This window comes from Leptopilina heterotoma, unplaced genomic scaffold, assembly GCF_015476425.1.
Source record: "Leptopilina heterotoma isolate Lh14 unplaced genomic scaffold, ASM1547642v1 Lhet_108, whole genome shotgun sequence".
Taxonomy (NCBI): Eukaryota; Metazoa; Arthropoda; class Insecta; order Hymenoptera; family Figitidae; genus Leptopilina; species Leptopilina heterotoma.
In genome coordinates, this window is record NW_025110825.1 from 1736685 (window position 1) to 1757109 (window position 20425).

General features: G+C 23.0%; 1 protein-coding gene across 4 annotated transcripts in view; it reads right to left on the reverse strand.

The window, feature by feature from the left end:
• Window positions 1-316: 316 nt before the first annotated feature.
• Window positions 317-20425, reverse strand: part of LOC122503215 (GATA-binding factor A-like) — a 100464-nt gene continuing 80355 nt past the window's right edge. For 2 of the 4 annotated variants that reach the window (XM_043613695.1, XM_043613680.1), the window contains exons 2-6: window positions 11498-11704; window positions 9183-9436; window positions 4095-4267; window positions 3268-3550; window positions 317-1641 (exon numbers count right to left, since the gene is read on the reverse strand). In XM_043613695.1, coding sequence (XP_043469630.1) covers window positions 1319-1641; window positions 3268-3550; window positions 4095-4267; window positions 9183-9436; window positions 11498-11688 — 1224 coding nt within the window. In that variant the 5' untranslated portion in view covers window positions 11689-11704 and the 3' untranslated portion in view covers window positions 317-1318. The remainder of the gene's footprint in view (window positions 1642-3267; window positions 3551-4094; window positions 4268-9182; window positions 9437-11497; window positions 11705-20425) is intronic. The other 2 variants (XM_043613703.1, XM_043613687.1) reach the window with 2 other exon arrangements.

The following is a 20425-nucleotide window of genomic DNA, read 5'->3' on the forward strand; positions in this document are numbered from 1 at the left end:
TTCAGTATTTGTGCATATTAAGAAAAGTTTTTTTTAATGATTTTTAGAAAAGGACATACACTTTATTGACATACAGATCAAATGTAATCTTATAGTATAATATGTATTTAAATTTTAATATTCATAAAATTACATATCTATAGATTTTTTTTTATATATATATATTTATAATTTTTACTATTTACAGTCATGAAAAATTTGAATTTTAACTCAGGTTTCTTTATAAAAAGAAAATAAATTCTTCAAGAAATTTGATTTTCTTTGTTAAAAAAATTTTAAATTTACTTTTCGGTAAATAATTAATAATCACGAATCTTTTCTTTAAACAACTGAGTTTATTTTTAACATAAGGACAAATTTTTCACCTTTTTGTTTAGGTATATATTCAAATTAACAAAAAAATTGTCTTGAGTGTATTTTTATTTTTGTTTTGTTTAATTGATTTCGTTTAAGTATCAGCAAAAATGGGACGGACCGTATATATAATATTGCTTTTTTCTTTTTTTAAAGAGTGCGCTTTATAAAAAGCAAAAGAAGTTCATTGACCAATCACGAGCGTTTTGTACTACTTAATCAGCCTCTAAATATCGCTCGTGATAGGCGAAGAATAAAATCGAGCGTTATAATAATAAATTTTATACAATTTTTTTTTCTCCTTTTTTTTATAGAAAAAGAATTCGCCTGGAATGATACGATATATTCCATTATCGTTATTTCTTCTTCTTTTTCGTCTCTCCCGTACAAATTCTTTTTCTCTTTACAATAAAAAAGAAACAACAAAAATAAAAAATAAAAAAAGAAACACAGGAGTAGAGTGTAGAGTGCCTTTAAATAATTTAAATATCACACATCGCGAGTCAGCATTAGGAATTGAATATCTCAAACTGGTTTCTGCGGCCGTAAATCTCGTCGATTTTTCGTGCCACTCTACAAATAAAAAAAAAAGAAGAGACAAAGAAAACATTAAGGACACTTTTTAACATTTTAATGCATTTGCATCATTCATTCGTCAAGAGAAATTGCATTCGATGAATCGAGGGAAATGATAATCGAAAAATTGAATTTTCCAAAGATTTCGAAATTTAAATGAATTTTAAAAATTATAAATTTCAATTTTGAAATTCATTTTTTGAATTTTTTTCTATTTCGAAATTAACATTTTGAGTTTTTTTCGTGCGAATAAAATAGTAATTTTATTTAGCTTAAATAATGAAATTGTATACTTTTTCTCGTTGGTAATAATTTTCTTTTTTTCGATAATAAACGTAAATTTATGCTTGAAATTATGTTTTTAGGTGAAAATGAAGTATGGGGAGAACTAAGAGGAGGCTAGTAATTTTGCTGCTGCAGTGACGTGATGCTGATGATGGTACGGTGCTTCCTGAGCTCCGTAATAACTAGATTGTTGATGTTCACTTGTCGGTGTACTCAATTGATGAGGATGAGGATAATAGGATGAATATGGTTGCGCGACGACACCTTCACAACTTCGCGGTTCCGTTTTTACGGTTGGAGTACTTCCGGTTGGAAGGAGTGATGTGTGACCGAGATAAACGGGTCTTTCCGTCGTTGTCGATGAACTTGATTTTGGTACATCTGCCTGATGCTGCTGCTGCTGCTGACTCTGACTTCTTTTGCCCTCTGCGAAAGATAGGAAAATGTATTTTTCAAAATTTTGAGGTAAATACTGATTTTGTCGTTATTAATTTTAATTGGTAATGTCCATTTATTATTTATTTATTATTCGTACCTTTTGAATTTTCAATCTGAAATAATTTAATTCATGCGTAGAATTTTACAGTAATTGAATTCCTTCGAAGAAATTTATTACTATTTTTGAAAATAATTGAATTGTTCTTGAAAATTTCTTTGAGTTTTTGAAAATACTGGAGTTCTTTTTAATAATTTTAAATTAATGTTTTGAAAGTAATTGAATTTCATGAAGAATTCAGAAAAGTAATTAAAATAAAAAAATTAAATTAAAAATTTTTTTCCAGTAAAGAAATTGTTTTAATTAATTTAGAAACAATTTATTGAAAAATAATTGAAATTGAATTTGAATTTAATTGAAATTGAAATTTAATTTGAATTAAATTGGAATTGAATTAAAATTAAATAGAAATTTAATTAAAATTTCTATTCTTCTAATTTATTTCTTGGAAATGAATAAATTCTTTCAAGAAATGTAATTAATATTGTACTGAAATTAATTAAAATTATTAACATTTTTGAAAATAATTTAAATGTTTCGAAGAATTTTTTCGGAAACTTTTGAAAATAATTAAATTCTTTTATGGAATTTGATTGAAACTTTAATGGAAATAATGAAATTTATTCTTCCAAGAATTTTATTAAAATTTTAAAAAATTATTGGATTCTTTCGATGATTTTTACAAAATTTTTTTAAAATACCGAATGGAATTCTTTCGAGGAATTTGTTTAAATTGTATCCTATAGTGAAAATAATTTAATTCCTGTGAAAAATTAAATTATTTATCAAAATAATGAAAGAATTTTATTGAAAACTTTTTAAAATAATTAAATTCTGTTGAATTTTTTTTTTAAACTTTTGAAAATAATTAAATTCTTTCATGGAATTTAATTAAAATTTTACTGGAATTAATTTAATTTTTTTAAAGAATTTTATAAAAATTTTTGAAATGAATTGAATATTTTCAAAGAATTTTTCAAAAATTATTGAAATAAATTGAATTTTTTCAAAGAATTTTCCAAAAAATTTTGTAAATAATTTAATTATTTCGAAAGATTTAAAATTCTTTCAAGAAATACAATTAAAATTATACTGAAATTAATTATACTCTTCTGAAGAATTTTATAAAAATCTTTTTTGAAATAAAATGGATTTTTTTAAGGAATTTTATTAAAATTATATTGAAAACTGTATGGAAAATAATTTAATATTCCTGCAAAAAATAGTAGGTATTAAAATATTTGAAAATAATTCAACTTTTTCAATAAATTTTAGTAAAAACTTTTGGAAATAATTAAATTCTTTGAAAAATTTTACTAAAAATTTATGAAGATAATAAATAATAATTAATTTGAAAATATGTGAATTTTTAAAAATTTTCAATTTAAAATTATTCAAAAATCGAAGTTGATATTTAAAAATAAAGAATTTTATGATTTTCATAATAATAATAATGGTAATACGAATAATAAATTGAAATTTGCTTTTTGAGTGTAATATTTGCTAGTTAAAGATGTAATAAAATTAAAATTAAATTTGAAGGGGAAGAATCGTACCATTGGATGGGGAGGATGCTGAGTCTGAAGTTTCATGCTCTGTGTGCGATGTACGGGCATTGGGTTCGGGTGTTTTTTTTGGTTTTCGTTTTCTCGTCTGAATGCCGTCCTTCCTCATGGCCAATGGTCGATTGACGCCGTGTAGTTTGAAGTAGAGACCGCAGGCATTGCAAACTGGCTCGCCCTCATTGTTGCGCCTCCACAATGTCGTTGTTCTTGTACCGCAATTTGTACAGCAAAGGCCGAGTCGTCTCGTTGCAGTCTGGAATTCGGAGATCTGACCCTTTGCTAATGTATACCGGAAGTACTCTTTGTGCAAATGTTTTTATTTAGAAAACAGGAAATTTCGATATTTTCAAACAGTCGCCTATTTTTTCATTATTATTTCTTGTTCTCTCTATTTTTATTTACTTATTTTCTCTTCAAATTTTATTTACTTTTTTTTATATCTATTTCTTTACTTTTTTCTATTTTTTATTTTTCTTTAATTCTATTTTTTCTGTTTTATTTTATTTTATTTTTCTTTAATTCTATTTTTTTGCCTTTTTCTATTTTTTGATTTTAGTTTTGTGCTTTTTTTAATTTTTGATTTTACTTTTTTGCTTTTTTCTAATTTATTTATTTTATTTTAATTGTTTGCTTTTTTCCACTTTATTTTTGTTTATTTTAATTTTAATTCTATTTTTTTTCAACGCTTTTTTTCTTGGGTAAATCAATTTTCGGTTATTAAAGAAATTCTTGAAACTACATTTAAATTCTTGGGAATCGATTAATTTCCTGATTTCTGTGTATATTTGTATAAAATTTTATAATTTTGATTTACTTACCAATCGCTTGGAAGGTTTAATAAGTGGTCGATTCATGCCATTCATTTTGTGATAAAGACCACATGCATTACAGAGATAATGACCAGTTCCATCGCGTCGCCAAAGGGGTGTGGAAATTGCTCCGCAATTTACACATTCTCGACCCTCGCCAAATTGAAATTCCATTGACGAATCTTTAAATAAAATTAAAAATTATTTTTTTAGATATATTGAAAGAAAAAATTCACTTCTTTTTACGAAGGAAATTTAATTAGAATACATTTTTTTATATAAACATTTCAATATTTTTTGTGTTTAATTTTGAAAAGTTTTATTTTTATTAACAAATGGAAGAAATGTAATTTTTTTCTCCCTTTTTGAATTTTTACTATTGTTTCTAAGAAAAAAGCTAAAAAATATATTATTATTATTATTTGAAGTAATGATAAAAATTCAAGAAGGAAGGAGAAAAAGTTTAGAAAGAGTAAAATAATTCTACAAATTTACTTTTAGTAAAAATTATTTTTGAATCAGAAAAAAGCATTATAATTTGATAATACTTTTTCACAGTAAATGCCTGACATCTGTCTGACTAAGTTTGAACCCTGACTACTTAAGAATCAATAAAATTGATCGTTTTGGAAAAAAATGTTAAAAATTGAAAAAAACTGCTTTCCATAATAATAATTTAATTTTAATAATTATTTTTCTTTGTATTTTCTTTTTATTTATTGTTCTTTTTTTTGGTTAATTTTTTTCCTTTTGTCAAAATATTCATGTATAATAATAATATTTTAATAACAATAGATAATATTAACAATAGATTCTCTTTTAGCCTTAGGAACTTTGATTATTATAAATAAATAAATAATAATTTTTTATTTAGGTATATTTTAATTTTATTAATTTTCTCCATTTGCAAGAATAAAATATTCATGGATAATAATAATTGTTATTATTAATATTATTATTAGCTAACGAATGAAGAAAAATTGAGAGTCGTAAATTAAAAATAAAATTCACTTAAATTTTAAAGAGCCTTTGGAAATGAACTCAGAAGTGCCTTCTGTTGCATTTCTAACTAAAAACACTTGACCAGAAACTCGACCTCTCTCATCAGAAAGGCCGCTATCATTAATATCCTTGCACATGGCCCAATGTGGTTAGTTAGTTAGACATTGCAGGGCATGTCTATAAATTTAAAGAAATATCACTTTTTTCACTCCTCCGCTTATCGTTTACTGATTTCAAGATGTACATTTTAATGAAGATACGCGCATATTTAAGGCATTTTTCATTTCGCTAATTATTTCATTTTTTCATTCTTTTTTTTCGGTCTAATTTACTCTTTTTAAATTACTTTTGACTAATTCAACGCGTGTATCATTTGATTTCTTCTTTAATTGAAAATTATCTGGATCAGTAGTATTTAAATATAGTAGTTGGATTAAATTTGTATTTTAATATATTTAGTACTATTTCTCTTTCTATTATATTAACTTTTAGTAATTTATTTTTTGTAACGTTTATATAATTATATTAATTTTTGTTTATTATTTATTATTATTATGCAAATTACAAAATTTTTTTAATTTCTAATATGAATTTTTGAATAATTTCAGATTCAGACGTTAAAAAAATTCAATTATTAACTAATTTATTAATTAATTATTCTTGTTTATTAATTTCAAAAATATTAATAAAAATTCTTCCCAAGAATTCAATAATATTCTTCGTAAGAATTCAATTATTTTTTAAAAATGAAACAATTTTTTGCAAGAATTCAATTATTTTTAAACAAAATTTTAATAAAATTTCACAAACGAATACATTCAATTATTTTTTTAAATTGTAAAATCTTTGCTAAAATTCAATTATTTTCAAAAAAATTTTACGAAAGAATTCAATTTTTTTCTTCATTTGTTATAAAATATTTCAAAAAAATTCAATTTTATTTATAAATAGTAAAATTATTTGCAAAAATTCAATTACTTTTTAATACAATTCTAATAAAATTTCAAGAATTCAAATTTTTAATTATTATTTTCTAAAATTTTAATAAATCCTTCGAAACAATTCAATTGTATTTATAAATAGTAAAATTTTTTGCAAAAATTCAATTATTTTTAAAAAAATTTCACGAAAGAATTCAATTTTTTTCTGAATTCGTTAAAAAAAATTTCAATAGAATTCAATTATTTTTAATACAATTTTAATAATATTTCATGAAAAAATTCAAATTTCTTTTTAATTTTTAATAATATTTTTTCGAAAAAATTTAATTATTTTCTAAAATTTTTAAAAATCCTTCGAAACAATTCAATTATATTAATGAATAGTAAAATTCTTTGCAAAAATTCAATTATATTCAAAACAATTTTACCAAAAAATTCAATTTTTTTCTTAATTTATTATAAAGTTTTTCAAAAAAATTCAATTATTTTATAAAATTTTAATTTTTGTTAATTTTGGTCGCTGTCGGTTTAAATAAATTTAAAAAAATTAAAAACCTAAAAGAATTTAAAAGTTAAAAATTTTAATTGATATTTTTTATTTTAAAGAAGAAAAATTTCATTGAATTTGAATTTTTGTTAAATTTTTTAAAAATTTTGTTTGAAATATTATTGGAAATATATTTGAGTTTTTATTTAAATGTGTATAATTGCTTTGTTCGTTTATACTGTTGCAGGTACTGTGGGTAATAAAATAGGAAAACCTCTCGGTTTGTTTACATTAGAGGTGAGCTGCAGAGGACGATCGAGCATCAATTATTATATATAGATATAACCAATAGACAGATTATAAGCAGCAGTTGAATGGAAAATTGAAAATTTATTACTCCTGATCAGCTATTCGACCTTCGGGGGTACATGGCAATAACAATGCCAATAAAATTCTTCAGTAGCCATTCATTTTCACGTCGCTTGTCCATAAGTACATTTTCTTCAATTTTTTGCGGGAATTTTTTTAATTTTCATTATGAATATTAGTTTCGGGAGTGCTCGAATTTTTTTAAATCGCGGTCGTTTAGTAGTAAAAGTAAAAATGTTAAAAAGTATTTTTTTTTCTTGATAATAAAAAGTAATTTCGCGAGTTTTCGACATTTTTGAAATCGCGTGTGTCTCGAGGTTTGTCTTGAAGATTTCATCATTTTGAAGACAACAAGGAAGACAACTATATTACCGGAACAAAATTTGTCAACGATTTCAAGGTTGGTAATACAAAATTATATTATAATATTAATATTAATAATTATTTTTCCGAGAAAATATTTTTTTTATTCAATAAATAATTTTTGGACAATTTTAAACGTTTGCCGCAATTAATCGTCCATGCGGTCACATTTATACATGGAAGAAAAAAATTAGAATAAAATACTTGATTAATATTATATTATGTATTATGTATATAATTAAAGTAATTATGCAGAATCGTTAATTTTCCCACAATTTTGAAAATAAAAGGTTAATTCTTTTTGGAATGACTCCTATTTAGTAACGATTCTGCATAATTACTACAATTAGTTTTAATAATTATTATTATAATATTGATAATAATAATAGGTAATAATTTTAATTTTTAATTTTTATTTATTACAAAATATTATAAAAATAATAATATTTTGGATAATTATAATAATTATTAGAAAAAATAGAGACTCGATACGATAATATTTCAAGTGTCATGTTTGCGATTATATGATGTAGATACTAAAGGAATTGCATGAATTATAAGTGCAAAATTGATAAGATAAATAGCTGCGTAATTTCCTATTCTTATGATTATATATAGTTTATCAAACGTCCTCTAATATAACTTACACTAGGCATGTGCTTATTCAGGAAAAATTAAAAAATACTTTTAATGAAATATTTTACTTCCGAAAAGGTAGAAATAAATAAATTTAAAAATAAATTTTTTTCTTAAAAGGTAAAACGTGGTTATTTCGCTCATTGCAGATAAATTGGCTCACGGATGTGCTTTCTTTAAATTAGGTTTAAATTAGCATTAAATTAACTTTTGATATGTCTATTAACAAACTTTTAATTTTCACTTGGTATTAAAAATATTAAAACTTTATTTTAGGGCAAAAAAAGCAGATAAATTGATGAGGGAATTTATCCTCAATAAGCGAAGTAATTCAGTTTTATGCGGCACTTAAATAATTATGAATAACTCAATTTTAGACGTATCGTAAAATAATGTTTTACAATTCGAGTAGAAAATTTTACTCTCTAAATTTGAATTAGTAAGAAAATGTTTACTAATTTGAATTAGTGAGTGTCTTTTTACTTTTGAATAAGTAAATTTTACTAATAAACAGTAATTTCTACTAATTTATTAGTAAATTTCACTAATAAATACACGGAGAAAAATGTAAAGTAACTTTTACTATTTTTATAGTAAAGCATTTCTGGTAACTTTTACTATAACTTTCGGAGTAAATTTTGCTACGTTTGAAGTAAATTTTCCTGCGTTTAAAGAACGTATTTGTAAAAATTAAAAAAAAATTTACTTTGAACGAAGCAAAATTTATTCCGAAAGTAGTAAAAGTTACCAGAAATGTTTTACTATAGAATTAGTAAAAGTTACTTTATATTTTTCTCCGTGTAGTAATTTCTACTAATTTATTAGTAAATAATAACTTATCAGTAAATTTTACTAATAAATTAGTAGAAATTACTATCTATTTGTAAAATTTACTAATTCAAAAGCAAAAAGCCAGAAACTAATATTCAAATTAGTTAACATTTTTACTACTTCAAATTTAGAGAGTATAATTTTCTTTTTGGATTGTAAAACATTATTTTAAGATTCGTCTAAAATTGAGTTGACTAATAAATAATAATTTATTAGTAAATTTTACTAATAATTAGTCATTTCTACCAATTTATTAGTAAATTTTACTAATAAATAGTGGAAATTGGTATTTATTTGTAAAATTTCCTAATCCAAAAGCAAAAAGTCAGTCACTAATTTAAATTGGTAAACATTTTTACTACAATTCAAATTATAGTAATTATAAGTAATTTTTACTGAAAGTATTATTTGTTACTGGAAAAGAGAGAGGGCGATGGGGGGAAAAAGAGAAAAATTTGTGAAATTTACCATAAGGTGAAGCTCTTTGAAAGCCCGCGCTATCGTACGCCCTCCATGACGACATCATCGCAACATTTTGCGCGTAAAAGGGGGAATTCGCGGCAGCAAGGGCTGAATGGGGATGAGCTGCATGGGGATGTCCACCATGTGGATGTCCATGTCCTCCATGTGGGCCCAATCCACCAGCTGAACTGCCCGTATGGCCAGCCAATGTGTGGTGTGCGTAACTGTCCACCCCATGTTGCCATGAAGCCGTTTTATCCCTATTTTTGAGAAAGAAACAAAAAATTTTCATTAATTCTCTATTTTTATTACTTTTAGTAAGAAAAAAATGGAAATTTTCTAATTATGCTAATTTAGAAAATTTCTATTTATTTCTATTTATTTCTATTTATATCTATTTTTTATTAAATGGAACTTTTTTGTTGGCAGAATTTTCATAATAGCAGAATTTCCATATTAGGCTGAATTTTTATTAAGTTGAACATTTATTTTAGTTGAATTTTTATATTAGCAGAATTTTTATCAAGATGAATTTATATTAGTTAAATTTTTATGTTAGCATTCACAGGAATTGAATTATTTAAAATTTTTCAAAAAAAAAAAATGAATTCAAAAACATTTTATAAAATTCTACCGCAAGAATTCAATTATTTTCACAAGCAATAACATTTTCAACGAAAATTCAATTATTTATAAAATTTAAAATAACATTTCAGGCAAGAATACAATTATTTTCGTATTAATAATAAAATGCTTCTCAAGAATTCAATTACCTATATAGGTACTTCTAAAAATTTTAATAAAATTCTTCACAAGAAATCATTATTTTCCCAAATAATAATATTTTTCACGAGAATTCAATTATTTAAAAAGAATTAAATAAAATTCTTCGTAAGAATTCAATTATTTTTATAAATAATAAAATTCTTCTCAGAAATTAAATTAATTGTTTAAAAATTGATAAATTCTTGAATTCTTTCTTTAATTTTTCACAATTATTCAATTATTTTCCTAAATAATAAAATTTTTTGGCGAAAATTCAATTATTTTCATAAAAATAAAATTTTTTGGCGAAAATTCAATTATTTTCATAAATAATAAAATTCTTCTCAGAAATTCAATTATTTTTTTTAAATATTGATAAATTCTTTCTTTAATTCTTCAGAAGTATTCAATTATTTTTCCAAATAATAACATTTTTCACGAGAATTCAATTATTTAAAAAGAATGAAATAAAATTCTTCGTAAGAATTCAATTCTTTTCATAAATAATAAAATTCTTCTTAGAAATTAAATTAATATTGTTTAAAAATTGATAAATTCTTGAATTCTTTCTTTAATTCTTCACAATTATTCAATTATTTTCCTAAATAATAAAATTTTTTGGCGAAAATTAAATTATTTTCATAAAAATAAAATTCTTCTCAGAAATTCAATTATTTTTTTAAAAAATTGATAAATTCTTTCTTTAATTCTTCAGAAGTATTCAATTATTTTTTCAAATAATAACATTTTTCACGAGAATTCAATTATTTAAAAAAAAATTAAATAAAATTCTTCGCAAAAATTGAATTATTTTCATAAATAATACAATTCTTCTGAGAAATTGAATTAGTTTCTAAAAAATTGATAAATTCTTTATAAGAATTAAATTTTGACAAACTTTCAATTATCCAATATATTATTTATTTTTGTATTTAAATAGTTGAATTCCTCTTGAACTAATTGTTGTAAAACTATAATAATATTTAAATTTTTACTTTGAAAAATTATTAATTTATTTTCTTAATTCCTGTGAACAATTTGAATTAAATTTTATTTGTTTCCTTTTAAAAATTACTTTAAATACAAAATCGTATATTTTAGGATAAAAATTTAGAAAATAATTGAATTTTTAAAAAATTTAGAATTAAAGTTCTCAGCAGGATTAGAATAAAAATAAATATTTTTGATTAAATTCAGAAAACAGTGAGGGAAAAATAATGAATCAAAATTTTTTTATTCGTTAAAATTAATTTTCGATAGCTACTTTTTTACGACGTTTTTCAGTGTTAAAGCTATACTTTTTAATACTTTTTTAAAATTAATTATTGAGTGCGAAGCCTGGAATTACTTGAATTTAAATATTCATTAGGCTGAATATTTACTGAGATGAATTTCCATTTATAGTTGAATTTTTATATTAACAGTATTCTCATTAGACTGAATTTTTATCTAGTTGAATTTTTATATTAACAGAATTTCTATTAGGCTGAGGTTTCATTTGGTTGAAAAATTTTGATATTTTATTTTTTGCTACGATAAAAAATAACAATTTTTACCATGCTGGCGATGCGGAAGTAGGGAAAGAATGATATTGTGCGGCTGTGGCTGCAGAGGGAATGGCCGGTCTCGACGATGGCACATAAACTGGGGCCTGAAGTTGGTGTCCCTGTTGTTGTTGCTGTTGTTGCGATTGTTGTTGATAATCGGAACTTGCGCCGTACCCGCCGCTTCCGCTACCGTGGAACATCCTCCCCAGAAAAATCCTGCAAAAATTAAATTAATACAAGATTTAATATTTAATTAATGAAATGAATCGAAAAAATTATATGTGGGTAAAAAATTAGATTTTGAAAAAGATAAAACTCAAGATTTGACTCCAGAGTCAATTGAACTTTTTATTTGTTTTGAAGAAATTTTATTTGTTTTTTATTTGTTTTTCTAAGCTATAAATAAAATTTGTTTGTGTTTTTCAACCAAAGAAGATTTTATTATAACAAATACAATTTCTTTGACTATAGGACTATCGTCCTATAGTCAAAGAAATTGTATTTGTTATAATAAATCTTCTTTGGTTAAAGAATAATAATAATGGAACAAATAATTTATTAATAATAGTAAAAAAAATAATAAAACAACACTGTAAAAAGAAAGTTACTTTCTTTACCAATTTAGTACCAATTTTTGGTACTAAATCGTCATTTCTATTTTAATACAGAAAATCAGCTCTAATTTAGAACCTTTTCTTTACAGTGAAATAATGTGTCTATTAATTTATTAAATAATTTATTTGTTATAAAATAAATTATTATTTGTTATAAAATAAATTATTATTTGTTACAATAAATGTTCTTTGGCTTTAAATAAAGTATACTTGGTTCAGATAAAGTTAAAGTTTATATAGTCCAAATAAAATTTATTTAATTCCAATAAATTTTATTTAGTTTATCTTTTCTCTGCATGTAAAATAAGTCTTTTTTTTAATACTCTGAACATAATTCTTATTCAAAAATAAAATTTCTATTTTAAACTGCAGGGAAAATGTTAGTTGCACAAACGTACATACCGAAAAATTATTTTTTTTTGCCAAAAAAAAAAAATTGCTAAAACCCAAATGGTTGCGGATGCTGTGAGCGATCACTGATTGGTCCTGATGGTGAGACCAATGGGACCAATCTGGATCCAGATTGAGAATGGTCCCTGAAAGATGGGGGGAGAGAAAGAGTAATTTATGATTCCAGTGAAGAGAGATAGATAGGATGACTCTCGCGATTGCCTTAAAGAATAAATACACACTGAGAGAGAGAGAGAGAGAGAAAATTTAAAGGCGTCTCCATCTCTGTAGAATGTGAATCTGAGATGTGATAGCGGCCATCGCTGCCACGAATAAAGCCAAGTGTAGGCGGGACCAAAGAGTATTTTTTTTCCTTTTATCCACTCACACATGAATCTATTGATTTAAACACACACACACACATACAGAGGGAGAGAGAGAGAAAGAGAGTTTAGAGCGCACGCTCCCGCACACAATTCCCTATATCCATGCTCTCGATGGTCGACGCGCGGTTTTACCCTCGCGAAACCAGTTTGTTCCGGCCCCCTCGCCATCTTCTGAATTCATGAGGATTCCAACCAATCGAAATGCATTCGAGTGCACTTTGGATGAATAACTATTCGCATTGCATCTTCTTCTTTTTCTTCTTTTTATTTTCTCAGAAATCAAGAATCGGTGGAAATTCGATTCAATGTAAAAGGTTTTCAAGAAAGTTTACTTTGGTTGCCAGCACACACAGAGAGAAATTTTATTTAAACCAAATATAATTTGGTTGAGTTAAATGAAAGTATATTTGTCTTAGAGACAACTAAGGTTATTTATCTGTTGTAAATAAAAATTTTATTCGACATAAATAAATCTTTTATTTGATCCAAATAAAATTTTACTTAAACCAAATAAAACTTTACTTAAACCAAATAAAATTTTACTTGAACCAAATAAAATTTTACTTGAACCAAATAAAATTTTACTTGAACCAAATAAAATTTTACTTGAACCAAATAAAATTTTACTTGAACCAAATAAAATTTTACTTGAACCAAATAAAATTTTACTTAAACCAAATAAAATTTGTTTGAAACAAATAAAAAGTCTAGTTGGCTCCGAGGCAAATATATATCTTTTTTCTAGGTGCATTCGAAAATGTATTTTCGAGTGAGAAGGAATGGTTGATTTTAAGAGAAACGAAAGTCTTAATTTCTGGTGAAATATATTTTTAAAGACAACAGTTTAAAGGAGAAAGTTATTTAAATTAAATATAATAATTTATTTGAGTTGAATAAAAGTATGCTGTACTCAAAAAATACGAAGTCTGAAACGGATTATATCTTCAACATTCACTGTCTTAAAAATGTTGCATCTTAATTTAAGATTTTCTTTCTGCCTTAAAAAACCATCACATTAATGTGACGATTGAAAAAAAAGGTTCTTATTTCATCTCCTTGTTGTCAATTGTTAATAAAAATATTAATAATAAATGTAATTGGAAATTTACATTTCTAGGTTCAGTGCAAAAATAAGGCAACATTGGGTCTTAAATTCAGTTTACTAATTTAAAATTGTTAAGCCTTGAGAATATGATTTTAAAACATCAAATTAACTTAATTTAGTCTTAAGCTTAAAACTAGTCTACTTGTCAATCGCTTTAATTTTAAGATCAATATAGTTTCTAACTTTACACTGGAAAGAAAGGTTCTAAATTAGAACTGATTTCGGTATTAAAATAGAACCAAATTACGATTTAGTATCAAAAATTATAGTACTAAATTAGTACCTTTCTTTTTACAGTGTATTTTTTCTGTATTTAATAAAAATCACTGCAAAAATTAATATTTTTACTACTATTTATCGAGAGGATAATTTTTGTTTGAATAAATAAATAATATACCTAATATAAGAAAAAAGACATTTAAATAAATAAAAATTGTAATTAACACTGTAAAAGGAGAAAGGTACTAATTTAGTACCAATTTTAGTACCTACTAAATCGTCATTTTTGGTTCTATTTGTTGAAAATCTGTTGAGAATCAGTTTACAAGTTACTTTGGAAAATGAGTGAATTATAAATTAGAAAAACTTTTAGCAAAAATAAATATTTTTACAAGACAAAGTATCAAAATACTATATAATGAACAAGAAATAAAGAAATGAAGAAAAATTAATAATAATAAAGAAAAAAAATAAAATATTATGTTTCGGCAAATAACTGCAATCCCCATAATTTGTTTTCTTTATAAAGAAAATCTGTTTCTAAATAAAATAATATTTATAAACACAAACAGTAAATATTTCAATCGTTAGATCAAGATGGAATTTTTCTATTTTTCATTGAGAATATTATATATGTTTGTTGTGTTTAAAATTTATTATACTTTGGTTGGACGAAGGAAATTTTCCTCTTTAATTGAGTGTGATAATGTTAGAAGAGAATGTTGAAAAAGTAGCAAAAGAAACGGTTCCTTCCAGAGGCGCCAGAATTCAACATAATATATTTAAGAATGAAGGATATTCTGGCGCCAGTCGCTTTTGGAATTTCCGGAAATTTCTCCGTTTTTTCGAAGAAATATTCTTAAAGGGATCTCTTCAGATATCCCATCTGATGTAGTAGACGTAAATTTTGCTTGTTCCGCAAGGTAGGATCCATATATTTTTTTTCCTAAATACAATTTCTGAGTCATTGTCAGACTTTATCGTTATCTTCATCTTTTTTTTTTTCCTTTTTCTCGAACCAAAACAGTGAATCTTGTCTTAATCAGTGATTTTTATTTATTACTTCTGTAAATTTTGTAACTTTATTCTGTAACAAATTTTTCATTAAAAAAAATCAAATTTTATTTGGTTCAAATAGGTTTTCTTTGGTTGCAATAAATTTTATTTGCTTAGAATATACTTTATTTGGTTAGAATATATTTTATTTGGTTTAAATTAATTTTATTAGGTTGAAATCGATCTTTAATTGGTTTAAATTAATTTTTATTTCGTTTAAATAAAGTTTACTTGGTTCAATTCAATTTTATTTGGTTTGAATTAGTTTTTATTTGGTTCAAATAAAGTTTATTCAGTTCAAATCAATTTTATTTGATTTGAATTAATTTTTATTTAGTTCAAATCAATTTTTTTTTGTTCAAATAAAGTTTATTTGTTTTAAATTAATTTTTATTTGGTTCAAATAAAATTTATTTTGTTGAAATAAATTTTGTTTTGTTCAAATCAATTTTATTTGGTTTGAATTAATTTTTATTTATTTGATTATTTGATTTTTATTTATTTACTTTAATTTTTTTATTTATTTTTGTTGAAATAAATATTTTTTTGTTCAAATGAAGTTTATTTGGTCCAAATAAATTTTATTTGATTTGAATTAATTTTTATTTAGTTCGAATACATTTTTTTTGTTCAAACAAAATTTTATTATTTGCTTCAGATTAAGTTTATTTGTTTTAAATTAATTTTTATTTGGTTTAAATAAAGTTTTTTTGGTTGAAATTAATTTTATTTGGTTCGAAATAATTTTTATTTGGATCAAATCAATTTATTTTGGTTTGAATTAATTTTTATTGAGTTCAAATAAATATTTTTTTTTCACATCAATTTTATTTGATTTGATTTTATTTTTATTAAGTTCGAATAATTTTTTTTTTGTTCAATTAAATTTTATTTGCTTCAGAATTACTTTATTTATTTTAAATTAATTTTTATTTGGTTTAAATCAATTTAATTTGGTTTTAATTAATTTTTATTTTGTTCAAATAAAGTTTATTTCGTTCAAATAAATTTTATTTGATTTGAGAAAAGTTTATTTCGTTTAAATTACTTTTTATTTGGTTTGAATTAGTTTTTATTTGGTTCAAATAAAGTTTATTTGGTTCAAATCAATTCTATTTTATTTGAATTAATTTTTATTTCCTTCAAATAAATTTTTTCCAAATAAATTTTTTTTTCCTTCAAATAAATAAAGTTTATTTTGTTGAAATAAATTTTGTTTTGTTCAAATCAATTTTGTTTTGTTCAAATCAATTTAATTTGGTTTGAATTAATTTTTATTTGGTTCAAATAAATATTTTTTTTTCAAATAAATTTTATTTTATTTGAATTAATTTTTATTAAGTTCGAATAAATTTTTTTTTGTTCAATTAAATTTTATTTGTTTTATTAATTATTAAGATTAACTTTATTAATTTTTATTTGGTTTAATTAAATTTAATTTGGTTTTAATTAATTTTTATTTGGTGCTAATAAATTTTATTTGGTTTCAGAAAAGTTTATTTGTTTTAAATAAAGCTTATTTGTTTTAAATAAATTTTGTTTTGTCCAAATAAAGTTTATTTAGCTCAAATCAATTTTATTTGGTTTAAATTAATTTTATTTCGTTCGAGTAAAGTTTATTTGATTTAAATTAATTTTATTTGGTTCAAATAAATTATATTCAGTTACACGGAAAAATAGTGAAAGATAAAAAATAGTGGAAGTTAAATAGTAAAAGGGAAAAAAATAGCAAAGGGGGAAAAAATATCACAAGAAAAAAAATAGCAGAAGGGAAAAATATTAGCAAAAAATATAGTAGAAGATTAAAAATAGCAGTAGTGAAAAAATAGCAAAGGGGGAAAATATTAGCAAAAAATATAGTAGAAGAGGAAAAATAGCAGTAGAGAAAAAATAGCAAAGGGGAAAAATATTAGCAAAAAATATAGTAGAAGAGAAAAAATAGCAATGGGGAAAAATATCAGAAGAGATAATAGCAGTAGAAAAAAATAGCAATGGGAAAAAATATCAGAAGAGAAAAAATAGCAAAAGGGAAAAAATATAGTAGAAGAGAAAAAATAGCACAAGAGTAAAAATAGCAGAAGAGAAATTTTTGTTCTCGAAATTCTTGGAATATTAAAATGAAGTTTGTGGCGCGAAATTGACGAAACTAATATTATTCTAATCCATATGGACTATTATCGGTGATTTTTGAAATATATTTTGATGGTTTAGAGTGGCTCTCTTCCCATCTAGACAAGACATGTATATATGTAAGTTGAATGGACCGCGATACTTTATACTTGATTATATACTCTCTTTCTCTCTCCTTGCCAGCATTATAGAGAGAAGATCCAGGCGCCATGGCGCCGACCGCATAGAAGGGTTTCCTTGTAGGACTCACACACGTAAAGAGGAATCTCATCATACACTGATTAATCCCTTCTCCCATACATGTGCAACAAAACCAGACGCGACAGGCCGTCGACCGTCTTTATTTAACAGATATTCTATGTCCCTCTGATGACACTGTAAATTTCACTCTTGCTTTTTATTTCATTTTTTTCCTTTTTTTTTCCTTTTTGCTTTTTTTTCTTATACTTTTACTGCCAGTCGAACAATGTTATTATATTTCTTTTTCACGTGTGTGTTGTATTTAGTGCAATAAATGAAAAAAGGGAGAATTTTATTAAATTTCTCTCTGATTTTATTTTTATTATTTTTATTAGAGAGGAAATTAAATTTAGTTTCAGTATTAATTTTTGTGAACGAGCGCCTGTGGGAGAATTAGTACATTAAGCACCGAGGGCGAAAAGAAGATGTTTTCTGATGAGAAAAAAATTTAAAAAAAATTAAATTGCTGCTCTTGCTTTGCTCAAGCAGCAATTTACAAACTCATCAGAAAGCATCTTCGGAAAAATTATCATTTTTATACTGTTACAGCTTCACACTCAATAATTACTTTTAAAAAAGTAGCTTTAAGACTGAAAAAAGTAGTAAAAAGTAGCTATCGAAAAATTAAAATTGACTACTAATAAAAACTCCTTTGAGTCAATTTTAAAAAATTTGATTTAAAATTTCCTTTCTCCTCATTTTCATAAAAAAAAATATTTACGTTTTTTCATATACTGTTTATAACTTATTGAATTCTAAATTGTTCTAAAATTCAATTATTTTCCAAATTTTTAGGCAGAATTATTCAGCAATACGATTGTATTTAAAAATAATTTTTGAAAGTAATAAAATAAAATTGTTTAAAATATAAAATTTATTTCAATTAAATGTGACAAAATTATCAGTTAATTAAATATTTAGTAAAAACTTTTTAAATTATTTTTACGGGAATTTAACTAGATTTCGAAAAAAAAAATTTATTTACAATATTTCATAAGATGAATATTTTTTAAAAAACAACTCTAATTCTTCAAAAATTCAATTGTTCTTTTTTTGGGAACTTTTTAATAAAAACGTTCAAACTTTATTAATTTTTTTAGGAAAATAATGAATTAATCATTATTTCAAATTAATATTTAAATACTATTACAATTTTAAAGAAATCAAAATTTCCAATTATTTTAATTTATAACTCTTTTGAAATTTAATTATTTACAAAAAACAGATACTTTAACGTTTCTAATATTCAATTATTATTTAAAATTTTAATTGAACTTCATTATTAAACCAATTAATTAAAAAAAATTCTACGAAAATTCAATTATAAGAATAGAAAAATAGATATTATTTTAAATAATTTATTAATTCTTAAAATTAAATTAAATCAATATTAAAAAAAATAATTGAATTTTTTATAAAAATTTTATTATAATTTTTAAAAATAATAGAATCCGTTCGAGAAATTTTTTTAAAATTTTATTGAAAATAATCGAATTCCTGAGAAGAATTTTATAATTTAGAAAAACCCTAGAATTGCTTCGAAGAATTTAAACAAATTTGACGAAATTTATTGACTTCATTCGAATAATTTTATTGAAATTTTTTTAGAATAATTGAATTTACATGGAGAATTTTATTATTTATGAAAATAATTTAATTTTTGTGAAGAATTTTGTTAAATTACTTAAAAATAATTGGACTTTTTCTAAGAATTGAATGATTTATGAAAATAACTGAATTTATTTGAAAAATTTGATTTTTCATGAAAATAATTGAATTTTTGTGAGGGATTTTTTTTTTAAGTTTTCAAAAATAATTGTATTCTTGCTGAGAATATCAGTATATTTTTGAAAATAATTGAATTTCTGTGGAGAATTTTATTATTTATTAAAATATAATTAAATTCTTCTAAAGAAAGTTATTTTTTTTAAATTTTTAAATAATTGAATTTTCCTGAAGAATTTTGTTAAATTACTTTAAAATAATTTGACTTTTTCTAAGAGTTAAATGATTTATGAAAATAATTGAATTTCTGTGAAGAATTTTTTTTTCAAATTTTAGAAATTACTTGAATTCTTGCTGAGATATTCAGTATATTTTTGAAAATAATTGAATTTTTGCGAAGAATTTTATTATTTACGAAAATAATTGAATTGTTGCTAAGAATTTCTTTTATTTTTTTTACATATTTAAATTCTTTCAACGAATTTTATTAAAATGTGTTTTTAAAGAATTTTTTATTAAAAATTTTGAAAATAATTCAATTCTGTTCTGGACTTAAATTTCAATTATATTTGAAAATAGATTAATTGTTATTCAGAAAATTTTATGAAAATTTTATTTCAAATAATTGAATTGCTGTGAAAGTTTAATTATTTATGAAAATAATTAAATTTTTTGAGAAGAATTGTTATTAAAACTTTTTTTTAAATTATTGAATTCCTCCGTAAAATGTCATTAAAATATTTGTTATTGAAAATAATTGAATTTCAGCAAAGAATTTCATTATTTGTGGAAATAATTGAATTCTTGTGAAAAATATTTTAACATTTTTTAAAATAATTGAATTTTTGTGGAGAATTTTATTATTTATGGAAATAATTGAATTTCGGTCAAGAATTTAATAAAAATTTTCGAAAATAATTAAATTGAAGTATTTTATTAAAATTTTTAAAAATAATTTGTTTATATTTAACTATGTGCGCATTTAAGTTAGAGAAAATTCTCCTAAAATAAAAAAGTAGCTTTTAGTGTTACTAAAAGCAGTGCGGAAAAGTACACTTTTTCTTCTGGTGTG